At 38.3% G+C, this 19,110-nt stretch overlaps 1 protein-coding gene across 2 annotated transcripts in view; it reads right to left on the bottom strand.

Annotated features, from left to right (window-relative positions):
* The window catches only part of urb1 (URB1 ribosome biogenesis homolog), a 69,082-nt gene that overhangs the window by 10,284 nt on the left and 39,688 nt on the right, over nucleotides 1–19,110 (bottom strand). Inside the window, exons 12-32 of one of the 2 annotated variants that reach the window (XM_073862806.1) lie at nucleotides 14,540–14,663; nucleotides 14,333–14,458; nucleotides 14,111–14,223; nucleotides 13,841–13,960; nucleotides 12,074–12,190; nucleotides 11,857–11,995; nucleotides 11,591–11,761; nucleotides 10,335–10,526; nucleotides 9,891–10,108; nucleotides 9,552–9,731; nucleotides 7,692–7,957; nucleotides 5,847–6,150; nucleotides 5,362–5,623; nucleotides 4,810–5,002; nucleotides 3,078–3,252; nucleotides 2,841–2,899; nucleotides 2,570–2,760; nucleotides 2,363–2,473; nucleotides 2,213–2,276; nucleotides 1,919–2,087; nucleotides 294–405 (exon numbers count right to left, since the gene is read on the bottom strand). In XM_073862806.1, coding sequence (XP_073718907.1) covers nucleotides 294–405; nucleotides 1,919–2,087; nucleotides 2,213–2,276; nucleotides 2,363–2,473; nucleotides 2,570–2,760; nucleotides 2,841–2,899; nucleotides 3,078–3,252; nucleotides 4,810–5,002; nucleotides 5,362–5,623; nucleotides 5,847–6,150; nucleotides 7,692–7,957; nucleotides 9,552–9,731; nucleotides 9,891–10,108; nucleotides 10,335–10,526; nucleotides 11,591–11,761; nucleotides 11,857–11,995; nucleotides 12,074–12,190; nucleotides 13,841–13,960; nucleotides 14,111–14,223; nucleotides 14,333–14,458; nucleotides 14,540–14,663 — 3,406 coding nt within the window. The remainder of the gene's footprint in view (nucleotides 1–293; nucleotides 406–1,918; nucleotides 2,088–2,212; nucleotides 2,277–2,362; nucleotides 2,474–2,569; nucleotides 2,761–2,840; nucleotides 2,900–3,077; nucleotides 3,253–4,809; nucleotides 5,003–5,361; nucleotides 5,624–5,846; nucleotides 6,151–7,691; nucleotides 7,958–9,551; nucleotides 9,732–9,890; nucleotides 10,109–10,334; nucleotides 10,527–11,590; nucleotides 11,762–11,856; nucleotides 11,996–12,073; nucleotides 12,191–13,840; nucleotides 13,961–14,110; nucleotides 14,224–14,332; nucleotides 14,459–14,539; nucleotides 14,664–19,110) is intronic. The other variant, XM_073862807.1, reaches the window with a different exon arrangement.

The raw sequence follows: 19,110 nt of genomic DNA, 5'->3' as shown, positions 1-19,110 counted from the left end.
GTGCACATGAAAGAGTGACGTCAGCAATTAACAACCAATCACATTCAACACTGATATACGGTAAGTGAGTTCTGTATATTTCTCAGTAATAATTTCTTAATAATCCTCAAACCTCAGTGGACAGCCCGCTTTCTTTAGTACAATTTAAGTACTTTTGCAGCCGACACATGCAAGTGGTTTTCTTTAATCATTTTCTTTGATAACAAAACCAAAGGTTCAAATAAAGAACAAAGAGGAACATATATCAGTGTTGCATGTCATTCTCAATGAAATTGTAAGTTATGTCATGTTACCTGGACGAAGAATGAAGCTGAAGAGAGGCAGAAGGAAGCAGGGATCATACAGAGATGATTTATCTATCGAATGGTTGTCCTCCTCTTGTGTGTAGATTAAACGTTTGCTCTCCTGTAGAAAAGAGTTGTATGCAATTGATGCATGATTCAGACTTTAAAAGTGTTTACTTTAGTTTTCTGGTCTCCATACAATGAAAGCAAGCAGACAAGCTCCACACAGGACTCTAAAAAGTCCATATGATAGAAGACCATGACCTCAAATCTCATTTCTGCTGAAGCATATTTACATCCATGACTTAAAGAAATCTTATTGTGTATGATTTTTACTCACAGTATTGTTTACATTTAAACGCGACTCATCAATCCAAATACGAATGGTTTTCTCACAAATGTATGGTTTCGCTTCAAAAGGCACATATTAAGCCAATGAAGTCGTATGGATTCCCTTAATTCTGATGATGAATGGGCTTCAAACGCGCCCACTATTTAGTCCCATTACAAAGCTAGGAGCCAGGATATTATTTAATATAACTCTGGGGCGGTTTCCTGGACAGGGTTTAGATTAATCCAGAAGTAAGCCTTACTGTGGGTTCACACCAGATGCGAGTTCAATGATTTGCGCGAGTAGATTGCATACAAAGTCAATGCAAAGACGCGATCAGACGCGTCCTTGCGTGGGGCGATGTGAATATGGGTAGCGCGTTTGCCACGAAAACACGCGCTATTCGCCTCAAACACGTCTTTGCCCAAGTTGAAAATATTCAACTCGAGTGAAACATTTGCATGACACAAAGTTAAATACCGCAAGTAATCCGAGTGAGTAACGTGGTGCGTACGTAGCATTAGTTATATTAAGACATTTAAGTTGTTTTTACAAACATACCTCGCAAAAACATCACTGCTGTGCTTTTTGAGACAAAACAGTGACACTGATATATTTTAAGATAGCTGTTTTAATGTTAAGATGGCTCAAAAAAAGCATCTTAGTCTTGGACTAGACTTAAGCCCTGTCTGGGAAACCATCCCTAAATGTGTTTGGCTGAGGAAAGGAAGTCATATACACCTGGACTGCATTTAGGTGAGTGATTTATGGGCTAATTTTCATTTTTTTGGGTGACCTATTTCTTTAAGCACCAGGCTTTTTTGATACACAATATTTAATTTTACACAAATGAGCTTTGAAGCTTGTACGGTAAAGAGCAGAGCAAAAATATCTCGTTTTGTGTTAAACAGAATAAAAAAAGTTAACACTATAAACAAATGAAACCTTATTATTACGTATCGGTAAACAAATGAAGACCTCAGATGCAAAAGCCAATAAAAACTCCACCTGTCAAAAATGAGACATGAACTGAATTCTCTCAGCACATATTATACGTTCATTCAAATACTTTTGCTTCGAATCTGCTTAATCCTGGCCTCAAACCATTCAAAAATAATATGAGTTGAAATTCAGTCCTGAGTATTATCCATTTCATTGCCATTAACTTTTTAGATTGATTCATTGATTGTTCTTTAGTAGATCTGCTTCAAAAAATCAGATTAAAGATGAAATCATCACAAACTGGGTCAAGTAACAGACATAAAAAAACTATACAGCAGTTAATTCAGTAACCCAATATTACCTGAGGGATAATGTATCGCTGTTGTGGGAAGTGTGTGACTGTGTTTATCATCTTGTCTGTGTTAAGCAGTGACAGCAGTTGCTCTGAGCTGGGCTTCTGCCACAGCGACGGTCCCAAACTCTTTCGGGCTTTGTGATGCTCGACTGCGGCGGGACCCCACAAAACATACCTGACAACAAATAAACAAGAAGAGGATGGCGTGCATTAACGTGCATTCAAGATCTGTGAGCAGTAAACATTTTATTTAGCAAAAATATTCAATGCTGCAATTTTGTGAAATGTGCTGTAACGTACTGAAACTCTGTAAGACTGATGTTGTTCTTCTCATACTCCTGAAGCAGAAGTAAAATCTTCTGATCTGTGAGATTATTTAAAACACATTTTATAAATAAAAGCAGAGTTTTCACGACATGTGAACCACATGAAGCGAGTAAAAAGGTTTACCCATGGTGCTCAGCGATGCTCCATATGCGCCGAGAAGCACAATAAAGTGATTGCTGTTACACACTTCAGGACATTTCTTCACCAGCGTGAGCAGAAGAGATATCAATCCCTCTGGAAATGTAATTTTTTTTATATAATTATTTAGGACTTTTGAAGTAAAATGAAGCCAAATAATACACTCCATGAAGCAATAGTTTTGTCACTTACCTTTAGACAAATGAAGACTTTCAGATTCATCTTGTGTGCAAAGCATTGTGGACAGGAACAGTGAGTGGCTGGTGGTCATCATATGAATGGTAGCCAAGGGCAACAACTCTTTAGGACTCACTGGGGTATCATACAGGATCTCTAACAGGTGGTTTAGGGTCCCCAAAAAACCAGGGTCAAGATACCGATACCTGCAATATAACATACTTAGTAAACATCACTAGCATAAAACACACTTGACATTTATCATACGTATTTTAATATCACTTGCTTTAGGCCGGACTTGACAAAGGAATTCCAACTTGATATCACAACATTTTCTGGAAAGATCTGTAATGATAACCCAACAATTTAGTTAACAATAAAACATAATGCAACCAGGGTAAATACAATACAAACACTGGAGAAGTTTGATACACAAATACTAACCAGTGAAATGACTAGGGTAAAGTGTCTATTAAAAGTTTCTTTACTAAAAACAGATAACATTGTTAAAAGGTTGACCCACCATCAGTGACTGAAGTCTTTTCAGCATGGGCTTTTCTTCAACATGTGGGTCTTTTTGCTCTTTGTATACAGCAGAAAGCCACTGAAGAGCAGCAGATAACAGAGATTTCCTCCATTCAGACAGATGATCTGAACTATCTGTCAGCTTATCACTGATGGAGTCTGCCAGCTTCCATCTGAAATAACACATGACAGCAAACACTTCAGGAGATGTAAGCGCACCATCAATATTGGTCATTTTAATTGTCCTTTAATTTGACCCGGCTTTAAAAATATCCCAGTGTGCCATTTTCTCCATGTCAAAGATTAAAATTAACATGAAATTAAACTATGATGCTCCTAATGTCTTGGTTAGATTATTAGACGTTATACTAGATATTACAATTTCACAAATTTGTTTTAATAAACTATCTTATTTTTTATTTATTTTACTTTAAATCTTTTGAAACTCCTCAGAAACAATTGCGATTTTGCTGAAATGATGGTTAAGAGATGTTGTATTCACTTGAATCTACACTCACCTAAAGGATTATTAGGAACACCATACTAATACTGTGTTTGACCCCTTTCGCCTTCAAAACTGCCTTAATTCTATGTGGCATTGATTTAACAAGGTGCTGAAAGCATTCTTTAGAAATGTTGGCCCATATTGATAGGATAGCATCTTGCAGTTGATGGAGATTTGTGGGATGTACATCCAGGCCACGAAGCTCTCGTTCCACCACATCCCAAAGATGCTCTATTGGGTTGAGATCTGGTGACTGTGGGGGCCATTTTAGTACAGTGAACTCATTGTCATGTTCAAGAAACCAATTTTAAATGATTCGAGCTTTGTGACATGGTCCATTATCCTGCTGGAAGTAGTCATCAGAGGATGAGTACATGGTGGTCATAAAGGGATGGACATGGTCAGAAACAATGCTCAGGTAGGCCGTGTCATTTAAAAGATGTCCAATTGGCACCAAGGGGCCTAAAGTGTGCCAAGAAAACATCCCCCACACCATTACACCACCACCACCAGCCTCCACAGTGGTAACAAGACATGATGGATCCATGTTCTCATTCTGTTTACGCCAAATTCTGACTCTACCATCTGAATGTCTCAACAGAAATCGAGACTCATCAGACCAGGCAACGTTTTTCCAGTCTTCAACTGTCCAATTTTGGTGAGCTTGTTCAAATTGTAGCCTCTTTTTCCTATTTGTAGTGGAGATGAGTGGTACCCGGTGGGGTCTTCTGCTGTTGTAGCCCATCCGCCTCAAGATTGTGCGCGTTGTGGCTTCACAAATGCTTTGCTGCATACCTCGGTTGTAACAAGTGGTTATTTCAGTCAAAGTTGCTTTTTTATCAGCTTGAATCAGTCGGCCGAATACTGGATGTTTTTCCCTTTTCACACCATTCTTTGTAATCCCTAGAAATGGTTGTGCGTGAAAATCCCAGTAACTGAGCAGATACTCAGATGGGCCTGTCTGGCACCAACAACCATGCCACGCTCAAAATTGCTTAAATCACCTTCAGGAGTTCAGGAGATTGTCTTGACCAAGACCACACCCCTAAATGCATTGATTGGTTGATTAGATAATTGCATTAATGAGAAATTGAACAGGTGTTCTTAATAATCCTTTAGGTGAGTGTATATCACACAATTATATCAACAAAAGTCTGGAAAATATAACAATACAATTTTAGCTGTATTTCTCAGCCCTACCCGAGATAAAGATTGATAAGCGTACCTTTCATTACTGTCTGGTTTGTGAAGAAGCGCAGGTAAATCGTTCATAATCCGCGTGAGATCAGAGTTTGTGGCTGCCAGTCGGATGAGATTGGACAGGACTTCAACATGAAGCTCAACTTCTCTTTCCTGTACTGCACTCCACAGCTCATACAGCAAAGCTTTCTTCAGGGCCTTCAAGACTGATTTTTGAACTAAATAAAGTGATGTGTATTACAGAAATGATGAGAAGAACATCTGACTACAATGTAACATAACAATGTCAAACATTAAAGGAAATATTACTTTTGTCCAACAAAATGTCAATTCTTTCCATATAATCAAAGTGAAAAGGGACTGGAGCTTGACAACCTAGGTTCCCATTTGCTTTCATTTTATTTAAAGGTACACTGTGTCCGATTTTTGTAGTTGGGATATTACCGTACATTAAAAAATTCACTTTTCATGTTCAAAACAGATCATTTAGAAAATGCCAGTGAGTAAATAAGACAGAATTTGTATTGTGTGTAAATTATTGCTTTGACATAAAAACATAAAAAGCAGCAGTACTGACTGTCTTTGGGACGGGAAGGATCGTCTAAGGTGGCTCTCTGCAGATAGGTATTAAGTAAAAGCAGAAAGCCGCTGCTTTGAGATGTGACTTGTGAAAGATTTGATGGCTCCAGGCACCAGAGCTCAAAGTTGAGGAGATGTGTAGAGCAGTTCTGTAACAGAAGGACACCAATGGCACCGGCTGAGGGACTTTCTCTACGAATGCAATGCAGGAGGACATCTGTCTGAATCAGTTTAGCACTGCCTGGCTCCTGAGACAGCAACTGCAGGAAAAAAATACTATTAAAAAAAAGTATTTGGAAAAAAATAAATGACAAAAATCTGCCATGTTAACAACAGTTACCCAAGTTAGTTGTTATTCCTATTGTAGTAACTATGGATCTGAGTAAATGTGGGATCTCCTTAAAACGGATGAAACCAGAGCTAAGCCGACAAAGGGAGAACATGCAAACTCCACAGATTCAAATCAGTGTGATGTTTCCACACCTGCAACAGGAAGTCCTCAAGATGAACACATTGACAGGATGTGAGGAGAGCAGCCAGACCGTGCAGATGAGCCTGTGACAGATCAATACAGCTGCTGCGCTCTTCAGACGGCCGGTTCATGCCATCTGTCAGGATTCTCAACACCGCACGGCCATACACGCTCAGCTCGTTCTCGCTGGCCACCAGAAACTCCTGAGGAAGCAGAAGAAGCGTGGACAGCACCTCCTTCAAGCTGGAGGAGTCAAGGTAGCTGTGCAGAGTCAGGAGCACTCCAATAGAAAGCGATTCCTTTTTTGGACACTTTCTGAAATGCAGAATATATAATATTACTTAAGTAAGTATTATATTCCACAGACAGCATCTATACAGTGACAATAACAATAAGATGATAATCTTATTCTCCCTTAAATGGACTAGAGTTCGACCGATCGGCTTTGGCCGATTTAGCTGCAAAATTAGGCCGATTAATATGCAGGCGCATCTGCGGGCACCTAAGCGCTGTTGTAGAACTCGTGACGCTGCCTCTTGCTGCAAGCAGATCGCTTCCGTCCCGTGTGTGTGCAGCCGTGCCTTGTTCACAAACAGCTTTAGTAAACGATGGCGGGATCGCGCGAATTAAGCAGCAAGTACAACAGCGCGACTGGCTTATGTCCTCCGGTGCACTGTCCGTGCAAAGATTAGGCTCATTTCATGTGATTAATGAGTGATGATGATCTTTGTTTGCGTGTTAGAGAGAGCAGAGCCGCGCGCGCACGCTTTCTCTCTTTAAACTGTCTCCCTGCTTTTATTACTCAAAACAAAATTGACTGATGGCGAAAGATCGAAAGACCAAATCATATCCACCGAGGAAATGTTTTCGTGTTGTTACAGTAACACTTTGTTTACAGTTTTGCGCTGCTCAGCCTGGATTAGAACACAGCTCGTCCGATTCGCAAACTGACTCCTTTGAACGGATTCGTTTGAATGAACGGTTGAAACAACAGATCTGTCCCAACACTAAACTCACAAGACGTCACTGTCAGCACAATCAGTTACTTATAGCGTCTCAGAAATGAGAATGTAAATGTGTTTAGATGTCTATGTTTTTTAGTTGAGACACATTTACTATGTTAACTTTATGATGAATAAATAATTTATCAGGTCTACCAAATAAGGATTTTATCCTACAAAGCAATAAAAGCCATGATAAAAAACTGATCAAAGATGATGACAGCAGAGTGTCAGGTAATATCTGTGTCTGATAAATGCATGGTGCAGAGGAGGTTGTAAAACTCTTCAGAAAGACCAGTCATAATGTTTTTAAATACTTTGACTTAAATAGTGACATTTTACATTTAAAATATCTGCTAATGATGACAACATTTTGATTATTATGTACATATAGAAAATCGGCCAGACATATCGGCCATCAGCTGCCCTGATTTATAAATATCGGCATCGGCAAGAGAAAAAGCCATATCGGTCGACCTCTAAAACGACCTTTATCACAAAAATGCAGAGAGATCACTAAACCAAAATTTATAGCTACAATGATGTACCTTTAAGAAATAACTATGCAACTTACGCTTTTTAACAAGTGGGTTGTATTTTTATAGGATGTACAGACATTATTTTCTGTGGTTTTCGATATTATGCCGCAAATAATGCTTGTAAACTCTACTAAACATCTGACATAAAATAATGCAATTATGCATATTTGCCGTGTGAATTGGCCTTAACCAATAGACAGAGTGGCAAGACAAAGAAAGTGAAGATTTATTTGCGAACGATGTACTGTACGTCACATTTAAAATATATTTTGAATTGAATTAACAAACTTAAAACATGATTGTATTGCATACTGACTTGTTTGCTCTCTCCTGTAGTTCTTTTAGCACGGCTCTGTGAGTTGCTGTCAGGTATGAGGTGATGACATCTAAAGCGTTCAGCTCTTTGAGTGTGGCGGCACTGGACTCCAGCAGGATCAGGGTGCTTTTAGTGAGACAACCACACAGCTGCTTTAACCTCACTGGGTTTAGCGTGTGAGGGGGGAAAGAGTTCAGTTCCAGAGCCAAAAACCACTGCTCCAATGCTGAGTGTTTAAAGACTGATCTGAGGACAGCTCGCACAATCTGAAGGAGAAAAGAATGGGGATGAACAAGGATAATGACTGCTTTAAAAAAGGTTTCCCAAACACTACTCTCAGCAAACACACAGCTCACCCCAAACTTATGCAATTTGTTGAGTAAATGTCGCTGATCAGGATACCATGCGTGAATTCATTCAAAATGTTAAACTGTTATTAGAGCTTTCACAATTATGAAATTTGACTGGTGGTTAATCGTCTTAAAAAATTTGACGGTTATGACAATTAATTGTCTGTTTTATTGCTTTGACATTTTCTTCTCATAATTTTTTTTGTTTGTTCATGAAATAATGTTCACACATGATCCTACTAAGGTCATATTAGTACTGGACCACATGTCTGTAGTGGACGCAAAAAAATAAAAAAATAAATTCCTTACAGATTCTTAAGTATAAGCATCCTTCACTTCCCTAAATTTGGAATTGCTGTTTTGGAAATGTCAGGGTTCCCACACCTTAGTTAACTTCAAATTCAATAACCCGAGACGTTTTCATGTGTCAAACACAACTATGCAAAAAGAAGATATAAGCTTTAAAGCAAACAGTTTAGCATGTGTGCTTAACGTCTAGAAATGTTATGATATTATCCTACACTACACAGGGAATAATATGGATTTTTTTCTAGAAAACTTCTTGCATAAAATGTATTCAAGAAGTTAAAATTATTCAAGACACTTTCAATGACCTGTATCTATGTATTTATTTTGCAGCATTTCTTTAAATGTTTTTTCCACTGTATTGAATGGCTATGGCTTTACAATGTTGTTTATACAAGTGCTGCAGCTCCCCCTTGTGTTTTTTAAAGAGATGTGCAATCATTGCGGTAATCTTAAATCATCACGATGAGGTGATTATTTAATCATTGTGACAGCCCTAACTGTTATGTGACTAAATATCATGTCACAAGAAACAAAAGAACCAATCAGATTTAAAATTAGTAATGTTCCACCGTATTATATCACTGAATGTTTTTATTCATACATTTATTGTTTCATTTCAGAAGACTTCATTATTCATGGGAGCATTTAGATTACTTTTACGATCCCTGTATATGTTTTTTACATTTTGTATTCTGGTCCAACTATTTGTGTTAAGCTAAATAAAGCCATATATCTAGGGTGCCAAATAGAAGAATCTTTTGACAGAAATGCAATATAATATACGTAACTATATTATCAGGGGTGTATAAAGACCTCAAATAATGAACAATTATGTTTTAATTACCTTACGTTTTTATCTACATACACTGCAGGTCCCCTTACATGGAAGCCACCATTTTGTGTTACCATGTTTCTACAGAAGCCCTTAACGGACAAACTTTGTTTAATAAGTTGCCTCTGATGTAGACATGTTTGTCCCGTGGCATCTACTGTAGCTTCTCTATGCATTTCAAAAGCGAGGGGTCAGCTGTGGACGAGCCGTTGGATGCCACTAGAATTTACACACAGCACCTTTAAATAATACAGGTTTGGAACGTGCAAGTGTACTGAATCAAAACACATTTGCTATATGATACAGGTTGTATGTTAATGCCAAGTGTAAACGCAGCCTAGCAATCTTTTTATAAAGAATAAGACCTACCTGTTCCTTGTCAAAGGTTTGAGCAGGTACAAAGTTTGTATCAAGAAAAAGATCTCCGTCCTCTTGCTGTTCTGTAGGATTATTGTGAGTTGGCTGTTCAGCGCTCAACAGTTTTAGTATGAGAGAGTTCAGTACTGCCATCAGACTGCTTAACACCTCTGCTGCTGTCTCCTTGTGAAGCTAAAGGGAACAGTTTAAACACTGATGAAAGAGATTTCCTCATATAGCCACTAAAACTGTCCTCTCATAGCAATATTGCGATTACAATTAACTATCAAGACAAAAACTAGTCTCAATATAAAAACATGCACTTAATCTTTAAAAATATTTACAAAATACCGAATTGAAAGTGACGACAGATGTTCTGATGTAGAGAAGCACTTGATTGACAGCCACTTGAAGCAGGGACAGATCCAGTTTGGCCAGAGCTTCCTGTATAGACTCTTTAAAAGAATCCTGAAGGAAAGCCTGTGGCCCTTTACTATAAGATGCCTTCAGCAGAGCTGTGAGGCCAACAACAGAGGACTCCTCAGTGAAATCTTCACTCATGAACAGTGGAAAAAATCCAAACACTGATGTAAAAATCGAATGCTGCATGCATCGTATGGCTTCAGAAAACCTGCAATATAGCATGCAAGTCATATGGAGTACTTTTATGATACTTTGTTAATCATATTCGGAGCTTGACGGTAAAATCACTTTTATAAATTACATTTGAGTTAGTAAAGGCTTCAACAGGACATCCTCACATATAAAAATGCAATTAAAGTGTACTTACCAGTGTCTCTTGTGTTTGTTTGGGTAGCCATTGTGAGTAGTAGTTGTAATAGGTGATGACAGAAGGATGAGGTGATGAAGTGTCTGATATGTTCAGCTCTTTATCATAGTGCTGAAGGGTCAGACACAGAGCCAACGGGTCTCTCTGACAGTGCAGGACATCACACAGGACCTCACTTATATACTCATACACCACACCTACAGAGACGCCACACTTTATTAATCACATGCTTTCCTATCATACATTAATAATAGTATTATGAAAACAGTGAAAGAGAGTGCTATCAGGGTACTTTTCAGTTCGGGCGGCCCGCCTAAGCTGGGAAACCCTACCGCCTTAACTAGGTAGTTAAAAAAAAATTTGCTGCAAAAAAGGCCGTGGTCCGGACCGTCACTGTCTGGAGAATAACTAGCCAGTTGATAAAACAACTCGGAGAATAGCGTGGACACGCTTCAAACCGCGAGCGTGCACGCGCGCCACACGGACGAAATGAGATAAAGACGTGGTCCGTCATGTCTGGAGGATAGCCAGTTGATAAAACACACGTCCGTGAGAACTGTAAGTTTAAGTGGATGTTTTGGGTTTATTTAAGCCTGTTATTGTATTAGTCTATGGGTTTTGTTAAGTTTAAAATAAGTTAGCAGGTGATTTTGTTGTTCGAGCAACCTGCTAGCTAGGTTTCAGGTGCCTCGTGCCTGTTGATTAGATATAATTGTTGAGCGCTCTTGCTCACTTTATTTATGTGCATTATTTACATGCTAATGCTAGTGGGAAATAATCAGTTTTTACAATTTTTGCGCTATCTATCATCGTTCAACAGACGTTCTACAACATCTGCTTTAGTTTGTGTGTATTAACCCTTTAACGTTAGTTTCACTTCACCACGCAGCTATTCCCATTAGAGGTAAAAACATTTCATTCATTAATAATCTAGTATGTGTCCATTTTCTGTCATAGATTCTTCAAAATTAAGTTTTATTTGAGTGTTTTAAATAAAAACATTTTAATTTTCATTATGACGCATACGCCACGCCCCTTTGATTGCCACGCCCTCGCCCCGCCCATTCGCCCAACCCTACCACCTTAACTAACACATTTTCTGCAGGAAACCCTGATGTACCATCTGTAATTTTAATATTTAGGTACAGTATTGTGCGTAATTACTTTATTTAGTAAAGAATAACTTAGCAATTTTATGTTTTAAAACAGAGCTGGCGATAGAGAAGCAACATTTTCAGTAGAGTTAATCTGTTGATTTGACCTTTTTCATGTCTTAAATTGGTTGACAGATTGTTGCGAGCCTCTAGCACAGCAGGCACGATGGCACTGAATGGGAATGTCTGCAGGATGATGTCATCAGTGAGGGATGGTCCGATCTCATCAACGTCCCCTTCACTGCCCTCCAAAATAACATCAACCATGTCCAGCACATCTGAAACAAAGCGTAAAACAGAATAATCCAGTAACTTACTAACAACGCAAGAACACGTCAGACGTTCATTGTTAAATAATGCGTGTTTGTCTAACCGTCAATGTGCGATATAGGGATGCTTGCTTCATCTCCCTCTTGGCCGCTCAGGTTAGCCTGCATGTACGCTGCCTCTTGAACCATACTTGCGACTTTTTCAGTATAAACATGTGGGTTACAAACCACTCGGACCAGAACCTGAACACATTTAGACAATATTACATCACAGAATGTCAACTTTATCTCGTAAATGCCACCGTCATGTGTGAATTTTACCTGGTCTAAAAACTGAATGACGGTCTCTTGCTGTGATGGGTCTAAATGAGTCAGATGGTCCAACCATAACTCCAGCTCCATCCACGTGTGCTCGAATACACCGCTGTCTCTCAAAACCTGAATAGCAAATGATTTGATCAAATGATAAAAATGTTGGTAAAACACGTTGATGGAAATGTAGGTTAAAGTATTGACAAACGTTTGTAATGCATACGACCGGCCGACTACATTATCTCTTAGTAAGGGCTCCACAATACTGAAGAAAAAATGCGATATGCAACAACTTTCTAAATAATGCAGTATATGATACGATAATACTTTAAGGTTGTAAGATGTGTTTACATTTTAATTTAATATAATTAAAAGCTGTTTATTATATAACAAACATACACATGTATCCAGTTATTGCAAATCTTTGAGATATGCATATTTGCAATATATCTTGCAGCCATATCCCTTACATAGAGAGACCTTTATTATGCATGACATACTCGCTTTAAGAACGAGAACCTTTATTATGTATGACATACTCGCTTAAAGGACAAGGACATTTATTATGTAGGCTGATATACTCGCTTTAAAGACGAGAACCTTTATTATGTATGACATACTCGCTTTAAGGACGAGGACCTTAATTATGTATTATATACTCACTTTAAGGACGAGGACCTTTATTATGTAGGCTGATATACTCACTTTAAGGACGAGGACCTTTATTATGTAGGCTGATATACTCACTTTAAGGACAAGGACCTTTATTATGTATGACATACTCGCTTTAAGGACAAGGACCTTTATTATGTAGGCTGATATACTCGCTTTAAGGACGAGGACCTTTATTACGTATGACATACTCGCTTTAAGGACGAGGACCTTTATTATGTATTATATACTCACTTTAAGGACGAGTACCTTTATTATGTATTATATACTCACTTTAAGGACAAGGACCTTTATTATGTATTATATACTCACTTTAAGGACGAGGACCTTTATTATGTATGGCATACTCACTTTAAGGACGAGGACCTTTATTATGTATTATATACTCACTTTAAGGACGAGGACCTTTATTATGTATTATATACTCACTTTAAGGACGAGGACCTTTATTATGTATTATATACTCGCTTTAAGGACGAGAACCTTTATTATGTATTATATACTCGCTTTAAGGACGAGGACCTTTATTATGTATGACATACTCACTTTAGGGACGAGGACCTTTATTATGTATTATATACTCACTTTAAGGACGAGGACCTTTATTATGTATTATATACTCACTTTAAGGACGAGGACCTTTATTATGTATTATATACTCACTTTAAGGACGAGGACCTTTATTATGTATTATATACTCGCTTTAAGGACGAGAACCTTTATTATGTATTATATACTCGCTTTAAGGACAAGGACCTTTATTATGTAGGCTGATATACTCGCTTTAAGGACGAGGACCTTTATTATGTATTATATACTCACTTTAAGTACGAGGACCTTTATTATGTAGGCTGATATACTCACTTTAAGGACGAGGACCTTTATTATGTATTATATACTCACTTTAAGGACGAGGACCTTTATTATGTAGGCTGATATACTCGCTTTAAGGACGAGAACCTTTATTATGTATTATATACTCGCTTTAAGGACAAGGACCTTTATTATGTAGGCTGATATACTCGCTTTAAGGACGAGGACCTTTATTATGTATGACATACTCGCTTTAAGGACGAGGACCTTTATTATGTATTATATACTCACTTTAAGGACCAGCATCCTGGTTGAGGTCTTCAAGTAGTTACTGTTACTGCTTACAAGCATCTTCAGTAACAAATAGAAAACTGATTTCTCTCCTTTTTGAAGATCTGAATCTCCTAAATCCTGTTAAGACAAAAGATTATAACCCAGGAAATGAAATTATTTCTAGACATCAACGACATTTCACGTAACTCTAAACTCAAAGGCAGTAATGTATACCTCACGTCATTGTATAAACACAACACTAATAAAAAAGCTTCTCCATGTCTGTACCTGAACGCGAAACCAGGAAAATTTACTGGCGGGAAGTTCAAGAGCCAGCTGAAGAATCTGATACTGCAGAACTGGAGGAACTTCCAGTTTCAATCCTCTCTCTGTCACAACACCTGCAAAGATAAGTTGTTGTTTTCTTCATTCATCTATAACAGCTTAAAGGTTGTACAGCTTGTCAAATTGTTATTGTTTTGATCTTTGACTAAAAGAGATGTGCGTTACCCTTCAGGAGCTTGCTGAAGTCGAATTTGCTCTGACTGACAAGATGAGGTACCACTCTCTGATACAAACACATGACTTGGAGAAGCAGAGCTTTAACCAGGATGAGCTTTGGGTCATCCTGTCCTGCTACAGGAAAGAAAAAAAGCCATTTTTAATTCAGGATATTTAAATAACACATCTAAAGCAAAGACATATCTCAAATATTACTTTGTTCTTCAATCGTTTTGTTGTCCTCTTGCTTTAGTTCAGTGTTTGTCATCTTTACGCCATCTTCCTTGTCCTTCGACAGCGACTGCCATTTGGAAATGATGGACACCATGTCCGGCAGAGTCTACGGCACCACAATAATTCAAGTTACAACGAATATTGTATACGCAAAGAATGAAGGCATAACTTTTATTATTAGCATAGTACACATGTTGATTTTAAACCAAGGCTGCGAGGGAGAACGTCTAAAGCATGCGTTTAAATCTATTGTTTTGTATCAGGATGCTGGTTATTGAGCCATCAAAACACAGAAATAATTTTAACCTCAAAAAACTTGGATTGTTAAAACGAGAAGGGACATATGACCTAATTTGAGATGAGAATAGCGCATTGTGTACATAATATTTGTTTTGGATATTAGCTTGTCTGCTAATTTCTCACGTTGTAAGCATGTTTACACCACCAATATAGTGCAACAATACAAAATTTTATGACAAATATACATCTCCAGTTTGTTTAGATCATAAGAGTATGTATTTTTAGGGTTTCGAGCACGAAGTGCTGAAAACCAATTGTATTTGTCTGTTTTATTAGGGGTTCAAGCCCGAAGGGCTGAAACCCTATTGTATTTGTATGGATTTTTATTCTTTTTATTATTTTTCTTCTGCCGTAAAACGGATCGTGCAGACCAAACCGTAAGGCCTAGAGACTTGAGACTTGGCCTAATGATAGGTCTCACTCGTGCGCGAACTTGACAGAGTATGAACCCAATCGGCCTATGGGGGGCGCTACAGCGATGGCAAACACGTTTATGCTCATAACTCCCACAATTCTTGTCCAAATGTCAAGTGTCCTATATCCCTGGATTCCTTGCATCAAGACGAACAAAATGTATATCTCCGATTTCATTTCCGTCATGAAAAATTTTCCGCTATTTTCGATTTTGTCTAAAAAAATTAAAACGAACTAGTCCTAGGTTTTTCGCCCGATCGGAATCATTCCAGTGCTAAAATGTTCCTTGGAGTTTGAATATCAATAATTATTAAAAAAAAGTTGAACTTTCGACTCACGGTCAACATGCCACGCCCAAACGTCTGTAGTGTGCGCAGCCATTTGGACTTTATTGGCTATAACTGGGAACAGGAATGAAGTATCAACACGACACTTGGTACTTGTGATGAGAGTCACAGCCTGAGGTTTCATGCATCGTTTCGTCACAGCGCCACCTAGTGGTCAGACGAATCTAATTATGCTTATAACTAAGGCTGAGTTTAACGTATTGTCATGGGACTTTTTTCCTTAGAGTTTTGAATTGTTGCCGAGTCCAACGATACCAAACACGCCAGTTTTTGCCTAACGGTTAGCCCTGCACAGCAAAATAGCGCTTAAAAAACACGTGTGAATAACTCCGCGAGGGTTATTCCGATCGACTCGAAACAACCATAGGAAGAAATTAACTTTACCTTCTGAACAAAAAACTCTATTGACCTTATGTCAAAATTTCCATCAGAAATGGCCGAAAATTGCAAAAAACGAAAAATTATCTCCAAATTTGGTGTTTTTTACACATAAATGGTTATAAGTCTGCAACGAAATAAAATTTTTTCACCAAATTTGATACGCTGATGTCTGAGCAGAGTCTGAGGCAATACAAAAAAATTGTATGCCTGCACCACTAGTTGGCCTCATAATTGAACAAAATCTTTGACATTGAGTGAGCCCAATGGTCATACAACTGTTTCTTCACTATACTAAACTGAATAGCCGTGATACTAGCTACAAGTAACACAGTCATGACCTGAGGTTGCATGCATGAGTTTGTCATAGCGCCACCTAGTGGTTCTTTGTTATTTTCACTTAAAAATACTGCAACCTTACATCAAAAATCATGAGTCATCATGGATTATGCCTTTCATGGCTTTGAGTATAATCATTGGTGGATTGCAATTAAATTCCTAGCAACCAATGAGAATACCCTCGCAATCATTTAGCAAGAGCTGTATCTCTGTATCAGAACATCGTAGAGACATGGGGTTCGGCTCTTTTGACTCATTAACAGTATTTTAACGTTTTGTGACCCGAGTTTTGCCACTGCAAGCACCACAAACATTTCCTTCATTGTTCTGTTTGTCAATGTTCCGTGAGAAGAGAGGGAGACATTTCACTGAATGATAGCAAATTTTTTCCTGATAACTTTGAACACGTGTGTATGGTAGCTTATTTTTCATAATTTATTTTGTACAATGCAGCAAATATATACATGTATGCCTTTAAAGGTCTTAAGTTCCCAAATCGCTTGAACCCCGGTAATCGCTGCTTGCAGCTGTAAAAGCTGCTTGCAGCTTTAATTAGGGGTTCAAGCCCGAAGGGCTGAAACCCTATTGTATTTGTATGGATTTTTATTCTTTTTATTATTTTTCTTCTGCCGTAAAACGGATCGTGCAGACCAAACCGTAAGGCCTAGAGACTTGAGACTTGGCCAAATGATAGGTCTCACTCGTGCGCGAACTTGGCAGAGTATGAACCCAATCGGCCTATGGGGGGCGCTACAGCGATGGCAAACACGTTTATGCTCATAACTCCCACAATTCTTGTCCAAATGTCAAGTGTCCTATATCCCTGGATTCCTTGCATCAAGACGAACAAAATGTATATCTCCGATTTCATTTCCGTCATGAAAAATTTTCCGCTATTTTCGATTTTGTCTAAAAAAATAAAAACGAACTAGTCCTAGGTTTTTCGCCCGATCGGAATCATTCCAGTGCTAAAATGTTCCTTGGAGTTTGAATATCAATAATTATTAAAAAAAAGTTGAACTTTCGACTCACGGTCAACATGCCACGCCCAAACGTCTGTAGTGTGCGCAGCCATTTGGACTTTATTGGCTATAACTGGGAACAGGAATGAAGTATCAACACGACACTTGGTACTTGTGATGAGAGTCACAGCCTGAGGTTTCATGCATCGTTTCGTCACAGCGCCACCTAGTGGTCAGACGAATCTAATAATGCTTATAACTAAGGCTGAGTTTAACGTATTTTCATGGGACTTTTTTCCTTAGAGTTTTGAATTGTTGCCGAGTCCAACGATACCAAACATGTCAGTTTTCGCCTAACGGTTAGCCCTGCACAGCAAAATAGCGCTTAAAAAACACGCGCGAATAACTCAGAGAGGGTTATTCCGATCGACTCGAAACAACCATAGGAAGAAATTAACTTTACCTTCTGAACAAAAAACTCTATTGGCGTTATGTTAAAATTTTCATCAGAAATGGCCGAAAATTGCAAAAAACGAAAAATTACCTCCAAATTTGGTGTTTTTTACACATAAATGGTTATAAGTCTGCAACGAAATAACATTTTTTCACCAAATTTGATACGCTGATGTCTGAGCAGAGTCTGAGGCAATACAAAAAAAATTGTATGCCTGCACCACTAGTTGGCCTCATAATTGAACAAAATCTTTGACATTGAGTGAGCCCAATGGTCATACAACTGTTTCTTCACTATACTAAACTGAATAGCCGTGATACTAGCTACAAGTAACACAGTCATGACCCGAGGTTGCATGCACGAGTTTGTCGTAGCGCCACCTAGTGGTTATTTGTTATTTTCACTTAAAAATACTGCAACCTTACATCTAAAATCATGAGTCATCATGGATTATGCCTTTCATGGCTTTGAGTGTAATCATTGGTGGATTGCAATTCACTTCCTAGCAACCAATGAGAATACCCTAGCAATCATTTAGCAAGAGCTGTATCTCTGTATCAGAACATCGTAGAGACATGGGGTTCGGCTCTTTTGACTCATTAACAGTATTTTAACGTTTTGTGACCCGAGATTTGCCACTGCAAGCACCACAAACATTTCCTTCATTGTTCTGTTTGTCAATGTTCCGTGAGAAGAGAGGGAGACATTTCACTGAATGATAGCAACTTTTTTGCTGATAACTTTGAACACGTGTGTCTGGTAGCTTATTTTTCATCATTTATTTTGTACAATGCAGCAAATCTACACAGGCATGCCCTTAAAGGTCTTAATGTCCCAAATCGCTTGAACCCCGGCAATCGCTGCTTGCAGCTATATTTAGGGTTTCGAGCACGAAGTGCTGAAAACCTATTGTATTTGTCTGTTTTATTATTATTATTTTTCCACGGTAAAACGCGTTGCCCAGCCCAAACCGTAAGTCGTAGAAACTTGCCACTTGGTCAACTGGTTGTATATTAGCAGGCTACTCAGATACAGTGAATCAGCCAAATCGGCCCATAGGTGGCGCTATAGCAATGCCCGACGCGTTGGTGCTCATAACTCCTAAACCGGACATCAGACAGTCAAGTGTTTGGTATCATTGTAATCCCTGGTTCCAAACTTAAAAAATGTATATCTCTGATTTTATTTCCGCCATAAAAAAATTTCTGTATTTTCGATTTTGTCGAAAAAAATAAAAACGAACTAGTCCTAGGTTTTTCGCTCGATCAGAATCGTTCCAGTGCTAAAATGTTCCTTGGAGTTCGAATATCAATAATTATTAAAAAAAAGTTGAACTTTCGACTCACGGTCGATATGCCA

The sequence above is a fragment of the Misgurnus anguillicaudatus genome, chromosome 24 (assembly GCF_027580225.2).
Source record: "Misgurnus anguillicaudatus chromosome 24, ASM2758022v2, whole genome shotgun sequence".
Taxonomy (NCBI): domain Eukaryota; kingdom Metazoa; phylum Chordata; class Actinopteri; order Cypriniformes; family Cobitidae; genus Misgurnus; species Misgurnus anguillicaudatus.
Note: the sequence above shows the minus strand (reverse complement) of the source record. Positions and strands in the feature narration are given on the sequence as shown.